Source organism: Gossypium hirsutum, chromosome D02 (assembly GCF_007990345.1).
Source record: "Gossypium hirsutum isolate 1008001.06 chromosome D02, Gossypium_hirsutum_v2.1, whole genome shotgun sequence".
NCBI classification, from domain to species: domain Eukaryota; kingdom Viridiplantae; phylum Streptophyta; class Magnoliopsida; order Malvales; family Malvaceae; genus Gossypium; species Gossypium hirsutum.
This window is the reverse complement of record NC_053438.1, coordinates 67349164-67363309: the sequence shown is the minus strand read 5'-3', so window position 1 is coordinate 67363309 and position 14146 is coordinate 67349164. Positions and strand designations below refer to the sequence as shown.

Here is a 14146-nt window from a genome sequence, read left to right as displayed (position 1 = left end):
TAATTACTATACTTGATCCATCGAGCCAAGTCTTTTAGAACATTCCAGGAGTGAAATAATCCAAGGATCCTGTTGTATTCCGGGGTTATCTCCACTTTGCTTTGGTGAAGAAATATCAGGTGAAGCATCTTCCATGGAATACTTGTTGGAGATGACAACTTTCGTAATTATCTTGTTCTATAAGTATTGTTATCGTCCAAGGTTGTTTCGAACAGGCTCTTCTAGAAATACCTGTTTTGAACTTGTTCCTGGTAGAGGTTATTCTGACCAAACAACTTTGAACGATAGTTGTTTAAAGAAAAAACACATTTTAAAAATGATTTTATTTTATTTTTACCTGGTGTCAATGAAAGAATAACATAATTACAGGTTCTGTATCATTCCACTTGGAGATTTAGTTGATACCATCACATTCACAAGTAAAGGACTTATTTTGAATAGAAATTACTTCAATTTCAAAGCACTATCCACGCATCAGTGTTTTTGTATTTGCACTTCTATTCCCAATTAAACCTAAGTAACTGTTTTACTATTCAGATAAAAATCAAACAACTCAAAAGGTTTACAGCTCACAAATATCAAAATGAACGAATAATAATTAAATTACAAGTAATCATCAAGCTTGGACAACTACGACAATGTCAATCAAGAAGAATTGGTGTTTACATATTGTTGTAGGAGCACCATGCTTTCATTCACCTTATCGTTACTGTGTTAAACATTTATCATCAACACAAACTCATACATCCCTAATGTTTGATGGGAAACAATTTCCAACTCCTGCTACTTTAAAATAGACATTGAAGTTCTTTTTCCTGAAATATGAAAATATAATTAAAATTTTGAAATTTATTATGTAGTTAAATTAAATATATAATTAAATTTTCATATGTGTTAATTTTTTATTTATTTTTGTGAATCTAATATTCACCCTTGAGTAGGGAAATCGTAAAATAAAACCCTGGCTAAAACCCATAATAAGCGTTGCTTGACTGCTGCATAGTCCTCCTTTCTTTCAGCCCCTTCCCATTTGTACCTCATCATTACCCTGAGATTTTGCGGCAAATTCCTCCTCCGAGAAACAAGAGACGACAATGGCGGGGCTTGTACCTCCTGGTACCTCATCCGATGCTTGCAAGCCGGCTCATTCCAAAGCTGATGAGAAAACTGATTACATGAATCTCCCTTGCCCTATTCCTTATGAAGAGCTCCACCGCGAAGCTCTCAGTTACTCTTCTCTTCTGACTTCATTTTCTATACGGGTTTTTCTTTTTATTCTTTTCTTTATTGATTTCTTAATTGTATCTTGAGATCATGGATGCCCTTTTTTTTAATAAAGAGAAAACCTTAGTTGGTCATTTCTTGATCTTTATTGGTGAATGTGGAATTTTATGGTTTAACGTTTTGACTATGGATGGTGAAGTCACTGGAATAGAGGGGCTACTGATTTAGCTTTTGGCCGGTCTGGTTGTTAAGTCCCTTTCTTAGAACCCTAGTCTGCTTTGATTAGTGAAAATATGGGGGGTTTTCCCCTTCTTTTTTGATAATTTTCATGACTTGTCGAAGTCGAAACGTGAACTCTCTCTTTTTTTCTGAGTAGATTGATGGGTTTTGATTTTTGATTAATCTTAATTGCAGCTTCTTTACAAAATCAATTGCTTCTTAGAATTAGGGCAGTGGGCAGTAGTTTCTTTGGGTTTCATAAAATGAACAAGTATACTACTAATAACGCAACCAATTCCCTTGGTGGCATTATAGTAGTTTGGTGCCAATGGTTTATTATGTTTGGCAATAAGGGTTCTTTTTTTGTGAATCTTTTCCTTGAGTTCTTTGAAATGTGTGTTCAATTTCATGTTTAATATCTTTCTTTGGTGGCATATTTTCTTCATTACCTACATGTTCCTTGTGTCTGTTGACTGTCAGGTGTTCTGTTAAATTGTTTCTTTTGATGCATATTGGGGTTATAGGGTGTTATGATGCATCTTTAGCAGGGTTATGTCGGAAAAAGATGAATGTGCTCAAATGGTGTTAGGGTCTGTTCTTTTTTACGAAAATTTAAATTTATTGCTTGAAAATGTTTGACAGTGTCTCTGAAGCCAGAAACTTTTGAAGGATTGCGATTTGATTTCACCAAAGGACTAAATCAGAAATTCTCACTCAGTCACAGGTAGCTTCGTCATGTTTGACTCTTCAAAATAGTTCGCTGTTATTATTATTACTAATGTTTTCTTTTATCTTTTCTTTCCTATATTAATTAATTAATACTGGTATCTATTCATTCCCAATCATCTCTCAGTGTGTTTATGGGCCCAACAGAAATCCCTTCTCAATCTGCTGAAACCATTAAAATTCCTACTGCTCACTATGAATTTGGTGCCAACTTCATTGACCCGAATGTAGGTGGCTTCTCTCATTATCTTTACTCTTCCAGTTCACTCGCTTTTCCTCCTAAAATTTTTATCCTACTAAATAAACTTAAAAGTGGGATCGATTATGGTCTTCCAGTTGATGCTTATTGGGAGGGTGCTGACTGATGGTAGACTCAATGCAAGACTGAAATGGGATTTGTCTGACAATTTTACTGTGAAGGCTAATGCTCAGGTAAATCATGTGTTCATTTATTATTTAGACTTTTGCCTTTTGTGTTTAAATGCAGACTGTGTTTTGTGTGAGCTAGTTGGTGACTTTGTTGTTTCCTGTTCCAGCTCTCAAATGAGCCTCATATGTCACATGGCATGTTCAACTTTGATTACAAGGTCAGTCACTCTTAAGCTGTATTATATCTTAGCTAGTTGTTTTTCATCTTTGTGTGTCATCTTTTTGACATTTCTGTTTTCCTTGTATAGGGTAAAGACTTCAGGTCTCAATTCCAAATGGGAAATGGTGCGCTATTTGGAGCTAGTTACATCCAGGTAAGTCATCTGAAGCCACATTGTATATTTTGAATTGAGCTAAGAGAGCATAACCTAGCATAATGGACAGCTTTTTGTATGATCTGCACCTAGAAAAAGTACTTTTACTATTCCTAGATGCAAAATAATGCGGACTTGTAATTTCTCTTTGCAGTGCTCTAGTTTGTCTTCTCTCAATAGAAAATTCTCTTGAGAGACTATTCTAATAATGATGGAAGCAACTACGTTCAAAAAATTAAAATAAAGATAATGATAGAACTAACCTAGATTTTCTTTACCAAAGGCCACCTGCATTTTGCATTTAGTTTCCTGTTTTGAAGAGGCATTGCATGGCTTTCATTGTCAGTTTTCTGTTGAATCCACTACCTCTGCCATTATGATTCTGTTTGTTGTTTTTAGTATACTAAAATCTAAACCATATTTGTGCAGAGTATAACACAACATTTATCCCTAGGTGGTGAAGTATTTTGGGCTGGTCAGCACCGAAAGTCAGGCATTGGTTATGCTGCCCGATATGAAACAGATAAGATGGTAATGTAAGGCTTGTCAATATTTGTCCAATAGTTAGTGGGTGCTTTTCTATTACTTCTAAATATGTTCCTAGACATGTTACAAAAGTAAGAGTGTAATTTAGATTTTAGTTCCCTAACCAAAATGCTGATTAGGGTTGCCTAGTTGTGAGAATAAGGATTTTCTTTCATTTCAATGACTTATGAATGAACCACGCCATTGGAGTCAAGACCACATATTATGAAGGTAAAACTCACTCAAAACTAGTTAATGCAATGAACAATGTTTTGCACATTAAACATCTAGGTCAAAATTTAATGACTCCAATTGGTTATACCACGTGTTAGTTTTTAGACGTGAAAAATCCTAGTTAAGGGTTTAAGCTCCACTTCATGAACTTTTTAGCTATTCAGATTCAGAATTACTGTTCGTCTAGTCTCTGGGTATATATGATGGCAACGCTTCTTACAAATCTGAGTTTTGTCCATAAAATTATTAATTCGTTTCTCCCTTCATATTTTTCCACCTTACCCTGCCAAGAGGTCGTAGGCACAAAAATGAAATGTTACTGCTAGAAATATTCTCTGTTTGCTCTATGCATAGTACCAACAAAAGTATTCTCTGGCTCCAGGTTGCTACAGGGCAAGTTGCAAATACTGGAATTGTTGCTTTGAGCTATGTTCAGAAGGTATCTGATAAGGTAAGACTCCCCCCCCCTTTCCAAAAAGTATTTCAATTTGTTTCCTGATAATTCTTACACGTCATTTCTATCAAGGTTTCTCTCGCGACAGATTTGATGTATAACTACATGTCAAGAGATGTAACAGCAAGTGTCGGCTACGATTACATCCTTAGACAGGTATACTTTTGGTTGCTAGATTTTGTTTCTACATCTATAGAAGTTAGAATTTAGCATTTGTATTGCTTTTTGTGTAAACTATATTTCCTTCTGGGTATAATAAAAAAGGACTACAAAGCCATCTTTCTTTCCTCCATGCTATTTGATATTTGGCCGGGGGGGGGATATTTCAAAGGGGATATTTTAACGGACTTAAAATGGTGTAGAGCTAGGCAACAGGAGAACCATGACCGGCTAAAATGATGTAGTACTCCATAAAACGTCAAAAGAAGCAATGCAATTCTTTTTTTTCTTGATATAATGATATATCTAAACCATCATTCCGGTTGATCAATTCGTTACATTGTCAGTGTCGTTTGAGGGGAAAGATCGATTCCAATGGATGCACAACCTCGTATCTGGAAGAGCGATTAAATATGGGCCTAAACTTCATTCTCTCTGCAGAGGTAAGATGACTTTCTTAAGAAAGAGACTTGCAAGCAATTATACACACTAAAAGAGAAACTTGTTTTAACTGTTATTGATATTTTGCTCGGTCCCTTATTTTCAACATTGTTTGTATTTCTTTCCCTTGATTGATGAAAGCCCTAACATTTATTTTTCTCCGGTGTTATGCTTTTGCAGATAGATCATAGGAAGAAAGACTACAAATTTGGATTTGGATTGACTGTGGGGTGATTCATTTTTTGTTCCACATTTAAAAAAAAAGGGCAGTTTGAAGTAGTTTAGTTTCTTGGGTCACACCTTTAGAATCTGGGTTGAAGATTGAAACATTGAATTTGTACTTGAAATTGATGCTTTTATTGGAGCTGATGAAGCAATTTTAATGGTTGTTGTTGGTTTAACGCTTGCCATTTTCACTTTTAAGAGATGTATTTCTCAAATCAAATGCAATTTGAGATGACAATTTCATAGGATATTCTGTCTTCCTAATTTGTTTTTTTTTTTTTGGTTGAATTAAGCATGCTCTTAAGTCTTTGTTTTGATTAAGCACGAGCATCAGAGATGAAAATACTAGACATTTTTTAATTAAAATTTTAAAAATTGGTAAAATTGATTACGGTTTTGATTTATGCAACGCTAGCATTCAATTTTTTAAGGAGAGGGACCGGTTTTGCATGCTTTTTGAAGTAGAGGGACTGGTCAGATGCTTCTACCGATTTAAAATAAAATGTAAATCACTTCAAATATTGATATTACTATTAAGTACGAGGAGGAGGGAGATATTTACAACTTTGTCACTGAAACAAACATGAATCACTGGATAAAGGAAGACTGAAGTGGCCAAGAGGGAAAAGTATTTACGGAAAGGGAATAAAATGAGCGGCAGAAAGAAGAGCTCCTCCGCAACGACGGAGAACGATGCGGTGGATCAGCTGTTGCAAGCGGCGCAGGATGAGATGCTCTTAGAACTCTCTGTCGACAGTCACATGTCCCGTGTGGCACCCGATTATCTCAACCCTGATCTCCGCCGTCGATTCCAGGCTCTCCGATCCCGACCTTCCTCTTCCCATTCACAACAGAAGAAACAATCATCGGCACCACCACCATCGCCGCCGAAACCACAACCGGAGCAAAAAGAAGACGAAGAGAAAAAGGATCGAAAATCGAAGGTTGTCGTTCCCGACAATGTCGACGAGGAACTGAAGGCTGTGTTGGGCGATGATCTCTCCGCACGGTTCGCTGCTCTCAAGGCTTCCTTGTCTTCATCTTCTTCTAATCCTACTGCTGCTACTAGTATTTCCACTAACGAAGGTCGTATCGGTCTCGAAAAATCCGACGGCGAAGATGATGAAGAAGATGAAGTTGAAAGAGTGATCCAATGGGCCAAGGATGCTGCTCGCCTTGACCCTTCTCCTGCCTCTGATGAAGATGATGATGACCTAATCGGTTCTGATTCCGATGATAAAGATACTGAGTATGATGATGATCCTAAACATAAAAAAAAGGAATCAAAACTTAGTACGTATTTCAGTTTCCTTAGAAAAAGACACTTTTGATGTTATTGAACTGCATTTCTTTTGAATTTAATTTGCCATAATATATATTCCTTTTAATTTTGGCAGTATTTCTTCAGTGATTTGTTGTTTTTAGTAGAGAATATAAAAATCAATCTCTATTTCAGTGTACTTAACTAATTCAATTTAGGGTTTTTATTAAACATTATATTTGGGTAACGTGAAAAGTGAGAAACATGAATCATCAGCTGCTGCTTTTGTTTTGACCAATTGTTTTAATTTCTTCTAGGGAAACGAGGGTCTCCTTAAAGAGCAGCCTTACAGCAATAATCCATTGCCAAGCCTGAAACTTTTAATTCTATTTTTATTGAACATGTTTATGTTCAGATTGGATGCAGTGAATACTTTCAGCAGAGTTGTTCATTATCAACCTGATTATAGCAATAAATCTTCACATAATGGTACCATGCATGATCATACGTCAAGGTTTTTATAATTTCTTTTTGTATTTTGCGGAGTTTTCATTGTTGTTTCTGCCTCTAGATAGTCTTTTTTTGTTGTAATTGATCCTACAGATAGGTTTTGTAGAAAGATCATTCATATGCATAAAACAATATGATTTTACTTATGATTTGCAGTTATGTGCTCTGTAACTTCCACTGTTGATTAGAATCGAATTTGTTTACGATCATTACCATAGACTCGAATTTGCGTCTGTTTATATCTACATCAGATTTTACTTGTCTTCTTGTTCATTCTTTAGCTCACAGGATGGTTGTTTATGCTTTCAAGAAGCAGGGGATGACGCTAAACTTCTGGCATTGTAAGCTCATGTCTTTCAAGTTTGATCTTGCCTTTTTGGTGTTTGATTAAGTTTCTTGAGAATTATAATTTGTTAATATGTGATGTTGAGAATTATATATACTTAAAAGAAAAAAAAAAGTGGAATCTGATGGTTTTTCTTTTGGTTCCTCTCAAATCTGAATGAACCTCTGGTTATTTCACCTTTTATACGGTGCCATCAAAAGTTATACCTGGTTAACTATTTGCTCTTGTGATAACTGAAAACTGGCGCAAACCAATTTTTAGTCTAAAATAAGAGATGTTTATGGGTTGGGTTTAATTTATGCATGTTTGTTCAAGCTTTGTGATGGACAGGTAACAAGCTAATATCAGCTATGCAAATGCTCAAGTTCAGGGCGGGTCACATTGATAATGATTTACTCATTGCTTCATACACTTAATTAATTCGCCATTGACTTTGGTTGTGCACAAAAGTGAAATCTAAACAGAGTCTTCAACATTTTAGCTTGGAAAAATGTCCATATATTTTGGTGTCAACAAGAAATGCTTCATCGGTTATGAATTCTTCACTTTACTGAATAAGTTTGGTGAAATCTTGAAGGTTAAAATGTGCTGATAATCCCTGGACCTGTAAACAATTTGATTTGGTTCTTGTATTTTGAAAGTTAAAAATTCAATCTTGATTGGCATCGATATTCTTTCCAATACAAGAGGATGTGGGTTCAATTTACGTGTCAATTCAGGAATGAATCATGTCAACTTCTAGGCATTGTATAAAAAATAATAATCTTTTATTTTTTCAATTTAAAAATTCTAGTCTATTCATTATTGTCATTGGTCAAAATTTATCAATTTAATATATTTATTTTTTGCCAACTATATGTTGCCATATGAGGACAGGTTCATCAAAATTTCGAGTTGAGAAGTTTTGATAGAAAAGACTTACTATTTTAATGACATGATTTAATTTTAAATTTTTTTTATTAAATTTCAAATCTTGTCAAACTATGAGACTAATAATATATTTTAACCAAACTTGAAATATTGATGTTAGAACATTAATTGAAGGTTAATATCTTTTGAGCCATTGTGTTATAATGTCATGTCATCATATTCTGACGTAGGAATGTAGGATTAACTTTTTTTGAGTCATTTTGTTATATTGTTATGTCATCATATTTTAATGGAGTGATGTAGGGACATGAATTAAGACTCTACATGAATCGTAATTATTTTAGTAACAAGTTTGTGAGTTGTTCAACATCTTATTGTATTCTTCATTTGTGGTAAGATGATGTTAGAGGTAGAAAAATTAGGGAAGATGAAGATAAGAGTGAGAGAAGAGAGAGATAAACCAAATTTGTGATGGAAAAATGCTGCTGTCATTTGATTCTTGTATATATATCAGAGTTCATATTTTCCTTCTATGTACTAAATGGTACAATTAAGTTTAAAAATATATTTTAAGTACACTGTCAATCTTTATAAATCTATGCTAACAAGTGAAGGTGCTAATAGGGTTATTTTTGTGTTTGGGACTTTCGATTTTTAATTTTTTTGTGGTTTCAAGTTAAAGATATTTATCTTGAACTAATGCGAAACTGTTGTGTAGATGGAGTTATTAAATGATTAAATGGTTCATTAAATGAGTTATTAGATGAGTTATTAAATGGTTTAGAATTAATGATTAAGTGCTTCCAATTAGTAGTTAAACTATATTTTTGTTGAGAATAATTTTTTTATGCATATAGGATATGATATTTTACATGAATCAGCATTAATCCACATTATGCCATAAGTACTGATAAATATTTCTCATTATAATTCATTTTTTTGTTAGGAGCTAAATACAATCTATTTTAAAAGTTTTGAATGTGCGTTATTTTAAGTTGCTCCACAACAACACACAAAATTAAGAGATTTCAATCAGTTATGTCAATACAATAAATATGAAATCGTAAGAATGAAAATTTGTCGACAACGATTTTGAATGCAATTTTATTATTGATATAATAAAAGAAAATGTGGGTCTTGAAGAAATTTGTTGAAAAATATAAACACGGGATAGATGGATCAAAATGAAAAGACACAATTCAAGTAGAATTAAATGCGTGAAGTTTCTAAACTAGTAGCCCAAACATTTAAAGGTAAAAAGTCATTGAAGTTTAAATGAGTAGTCTTGCGAAAAAAAAAAGAAATATGAAGTTTTCGCTAAATTCTAGTAATGATTATAAAAATATATTCTCTTGTGGTAGATGCAATAATTTTTAGCTATTTTATTAGTGTGGCTATTTATGAAATATTTAACATGTATCTTATAATTGTTGTTACAATCTTTATATAAATCACCATATAGTGCAAGTTTATATTAAAATCCTTAAAGGATTTAGAAGGATAAAAGCATATAGAAATTCCCGGGAAATTGTTCAATATGTTTGCGTAAACATTTATATGAATTGCAATGATTTGAACATACGTGGTAAATTTGACTCAGTGAATAATAATTGAAGGAAAATTATAAAATTATCCGAAGTATATATATGTATTTTTATAGAAGGACCATGATCAAACTTTACTATAATTATTGTTGAAACTTCTTAAAAGATCAAAATATACTTCCTCAAAATTTTTCTTCACTCATGACTTTCAAAAGGATGATGATATAAATATTTAGCAAAATACATTTAAGTGATCATTTGAAAACCTAGCATTCAAGATTGAATATGTAGAATTTGAGATATCATGTGATGTTGTCAAGAAAGGGAGTAAATGCACGTTGTACTCTTTTTCTCTTAATCGATGTTTTGTCCCATTGGTTTTTCTTGATAACATTTTTATTGAGACAACATGTTATATGTGTAATTTTTTTTTCCTTCACTAAGAATTTTTTTTCACGGAGTGTTATCTTAGTAAGGTTTTAAAGAGACACGTTATCTATTAATGGACATCCAATGAGGAGTGTTATAAATATTTTATTATTAAGTGGATGTCCATCAAGATCAAAACAAGTTTGATCTACTTTAGGACTCTAATATAAAAATTAAAGGTAGATGTTTATTTCATTTATACTTCTTATGTTTATAAATATAGATTTTGGATAAGCATTATAAATATTACTATTGGTCAATAAAAAATATGTTCTCTTCTGTTGTCGTTTTTTTTTCTTTTACTTCCTTTAACATTTATTTTATAATAAATTTGAATCTTTATTTATTTTTTGAAAAATATATTTTTGTTATAAAATAAAGAGAGATAGAGAGAATAAAGAATAAAGAAAATATGAAAGTAACAGAGAATGTGCTTTATTAATCAAAGGGATGATTTACAATGCTTCATCAGAGTCTCTATTTATAGGCATAAGAAGTATAAAAAAAGTAGAGATCTAATTCTAATAACTATTAGAATTTAAAGTATATCAAAACTTTATCTTTATCATGATGGACATCCACTTAATAAGATATTCATAACACTCTCCCTTGGATGTCCATTAGTGGATAATGTGCCTCATTAAAACCTTATTAGGAAAAACCCTATGGGATAAAATAACCTAATGAAGGAAAAGGAGTACACAATCTTCTATTACAAGCTGCCTCATTAAAAACCTTTACCAAGAAAATCCAATAGGACAAAACCTTGGTTAAAAGAAAAGAGTACAACTTGTTTTTAGACTCCCCTTGATGGCAACATTACATTACATTACATCTTTGAGTCGACGCATTCCAATCTTGTGTAGTAGTCTTTCAAATGTTGAAGTTGACAATGCATTAGTAAAAATGTCTGCTAAATTATCACTAGAACGAATTTGTTAAACATTTATATCACCTCTTTTCTCAAGATTATGGGTGAATAATAATTTTGGTGAAATATGTTTCGTTCTATCACCTTTGATATAACCACCCTTCAATTGAGCTATACATGCTGCATTATCTTCATATAAGATGGTTGACATCTTTTCCTGTAAAGGAAAATTATATATCTTTTGGATATGTTGGATCAATAACATTAGCCAAACATACTCTCGACTTGCCTCATGCATTGCAATTATTTTTGCAAGATTGAAGAAGCGACAACTAATCTTTGCTTTGTTGAACGCCATGATATTGCAGTATCTCCACATGTAAATAAATATCCTATTTGAGATATACCTTTATGTGGATATGATAAGTATCAAGCATCAGCATAGCCGACTAATAGGGATTTTGAATAATTTGAATAAAATAACCCCATATCAATAGTCCCTCTGAGATATCTAAATACATGTTTAATTCCATTCCAATGTCTACATGTTGGAGAAGAACTAAATCTTGCTAACAAGTTTACAATGAAAGCTATATCAGGTCTTGTCTTGTTTGCAAGATACATCAATGCCTCTATGGCACTTAAATATGGTACTTCAAGACCAAGAAACTCTTCACCATCCTTGCAAGGACGAAATTGATCTTTATTCACATCTAACAATCATACAATCATCAGAGTACTTAATGGGTGTGCTTTATCCATGCAAAATTTCTTTAATATCTTTTCCGTATAATTTGATTGATGAACATGAATTCCATCTTTTAAATGCTCGATTTGTAAGCCAAGACAAAACTTTGTTTTCCAAGATCATTCATCCCAAATTCTTTCTTAAACAATTTACTGTATTTTGAAGCTCTTCAGGAGTTCCAATAATATTTATATCATCAACATAAACAACAATTACCAAAAAATCATCCAAACCTTTTTATAAAGATACATGGACAAATTGGATCATTTTTGTAACCTTCTTTTAACAAGTATTCTTTAAGACGATTATACCACATACGTCTAGATTGTTTTAATCCATATAAACTTTTCTTTAATCTGATCGAGCAATTTTCTCAATAAACTCTATATCTTTTTGGGATTTTAAATCCTTCATGGATTTTCATATAAATTTCACTATCAAGTGTACCATATAAATAGGATGTAACAACATCCATTAGATGCATGTCAAGTTTTTCACATACTGCCAGACTAATAAGATATCTAAACGTGATTGCATCCACCAGCGGAGAAAATGTCTCTTCTTAATCAATGTCGGGCTTTGGCAAAAATTCTTGTGCTACAAGTCGAGCTTAATATCTTACGATTTCATCAATTTCATTTTGTTTTCACACAAATACCCATTCACATCCTACTGGCTTTTACACCTTTAGGTGTTTTGTAACACTCTTAACCCGTATCCGTCACCGAATTAGGGTTACGAAGAATTATTGAACAAAACACAACTCAAAATAGGCAGTCTTTGCATTTCAAGTTTGTAAATCAATCACATCAATACTCTTATCTTATTCAAATATCGAAGCTTAATACTACTATTCTCATATTGTTCGCATACTAAAATTTTCTTTCAATCTTATAACAATATAAAATATATTGAGCATATCTTCAAACATACATTCAGCATAAGCAATTTCTCTATATGGTCAAGCATAAAATTTTAAACATCAAAGTCATATGCGCATTTTACCTAATTGATATGAACCATTAATGAAAATGCATAATTCAAATCTTAGTACAATCAAGTTACAAATTCCTTCACTAAGCCAACCCACATACACCTAACCATTCATCTCATGGACTAATAGGCTAGCTTATTAATTAAGCATCATGGACTAATATGACCATGCCAAAATCATTTTGAGCACAAATAATAATTAAAAGTTCACCTAATTCACATGTCTAAAATATACACATATAACCAATCAATTAATTACATATAAATATTTAGTCAACTTCCATACATAACACTTTAACTATAATCATTATGTGTCATCCTAATCTGAACTTAAATATCTAACAGTTCAAACACATTTTATGCATATATATATATCATCACAAACCTATTCAAGATATCCAAACCAAAATTGATCTTATCATAGACATATACATATATATATTCAACTTACCTTTCTTTAGTCGAACCTGAATGTGCATTATTTACTAATTATCACTCTATTTATAAGTCAATTATACGTCAATCTATAAGTCTATAATTAATCGAACCAAATACCAATTTCATAAATCATAGCAAAATTATCACATAGCATTTGAAACTACACCAAAACAATTTATCAAAACAATCAAGTAACACATTCGTTTCTTATTGAACTGAATTATATAATCATCCATCACAAGCATATATCAACATTAGGTAATTCATGTTATATTCAATCAAACCATAAAAATCAGAATACCATTCATGATTTCATGAATATACTTATCAAAGCAAACTTATATCATGACCGAAAATACTCAACTATAAACATTATTTCAAGCCATTTCCGCATGGCTTTATATATATACAATTTCAAAATTCAACCAAAACAAATACTAGCCTATACATGCCATATGTTCAAAATTTTTAACTTTTAAAATACCGAGATAGAGGTCGATAGTGTGACGGACTTCCTTGACGATTCCCGAGCTCGTAACTAGCTTCCAAAATCTAAAAAAAAAACACCGAAAGAATGCACAAAGTAAGCTTAAAAAGCTTAGTAAGTCATAAAAAATAAATCATTATGAGATTGTTAACAATTCAATTCAAATAGACCGAATACCAACCATTTCAAACATATGTATAGTCACTTACTGCATAGGCATCATTCATTGTCATGTAATTCAATATAGTCATTTAAATCATACTCACTTTTTATTTCCGAATTATATTAACAAACTGAACGTACCTGAATCAGATACAATTATTGCATAATCATTCATTTCTCAATATTGCCTGTTGAACTATTCAGAGACAATAAGGATATTCGGATAACTTGGAAAGCTCGTACAATGCCAACGTCCCAGACGTGGTCTTACATGTAATCAAACGTCGATGCCACTGTCCCAGACAGGGTCTTACACGTAAACCTCAAATCGATGCCAACGTCCCAGACGTGGTCTTACACAAATACTCATATCGAAATTCTATGTCATGACATATATATCCCAATTATTTCTATGGTTCGTACGGGACTTTCGGACATCGTAAATCCATTAATTCAAGCTCGTAGTTACTTCTCCCATATTTAAATAAATTCGACATACACATATATAATATTACTATAATTCAATTCAGCACAATT

At 32.4% G+C, this 14146-nt stretch overlaps 2 protein-coding genes across 2 annotated transcripts; both read left to right on the top strand.

The window, feature by feature from the left end:
• The first annotated feature begins 759 nt into the window (after positions 1-759).
• On the top strand, positions 760-5198 carry LOC107909006 (mitochondrial import receptor subunit TOM40-1). The gene is made up of 11 exons (XM_016836364.2): positions 760-1227; positions 2086-2167; positions 2297-2396; positions 2506-2601; positions 2706-2756; positions 2847-2912; positions 3342-3443; positions 4054-4122; positions 4198-4281; positions 4632-4727; positions 4906-5198. Exons 1-11 carry the CDS (start codon positions 1095-1097, stop codon positions 4957-4959), a joined length of 933 nt encoding a protein of 310 aa, XP_016691853.1. The 5' UTR covers positions 760-1094; the 3' UTR covers positions 4960-5198.
• Positions 5199-5463: 265 nt separating this feature from the next.
• On the top strand, positions 5464-7773 carry LOC107909007 (46 kDa FK506-binding nuclear protein). Its single transcript, XM_016836367.2, has 2 exons — positions 5464-6243; positions 6529-7773. Exons 1-2 carry the CDS (start codon positions 5601-5603, stop codon positions 6546-6548), a joined length of 663 nt encoding a protein of 220 aa, XP_016691856.1. The 5' UTR covers positions 5464-5600; the 3' UTR covers positions 6549-7773.
• The last annotated feature ends 6373 nt before the right edge of the window (positions 7774-14146 follow it).

Coding starts and splice junctions, on each gene's coding strand:
- LOC107909007 (XM_016836367.2), top strand. CDS start 5,601: ATGAGCGGCAGAAAGAAGAGCTCCTCCGCAACGACGGAGAACGATGCG. Junction 6,244..6,528: donor AAAAAAGGAATCAAAACTTA/GTACGTATTTCA, acceptor AATTTCTTCTAG/GGAAACGAGGGTCTCCTTAA.
- LOC107909006 (XM_016836364.2), top strand. CDS start 1,095: ATGGCGGGGCTTGTACCTCCTGGTACCTCATCCGATGCTTGCAAGCCG. Junction 2,397..2,505: donor CCAACTTCATTGACCCGAAT/GTAGGTGGCTTC, acceptor ATGGTCTTCCAG/TTGATGCTTATTGGGAGGGT. Junction 3,444..4,053: donor GATATGAAACAGATAAGATG/GTAATGTAAGGC, acceptor CTCTGGCTCCAG/GTTGCTACAGGGCAAGTTGC.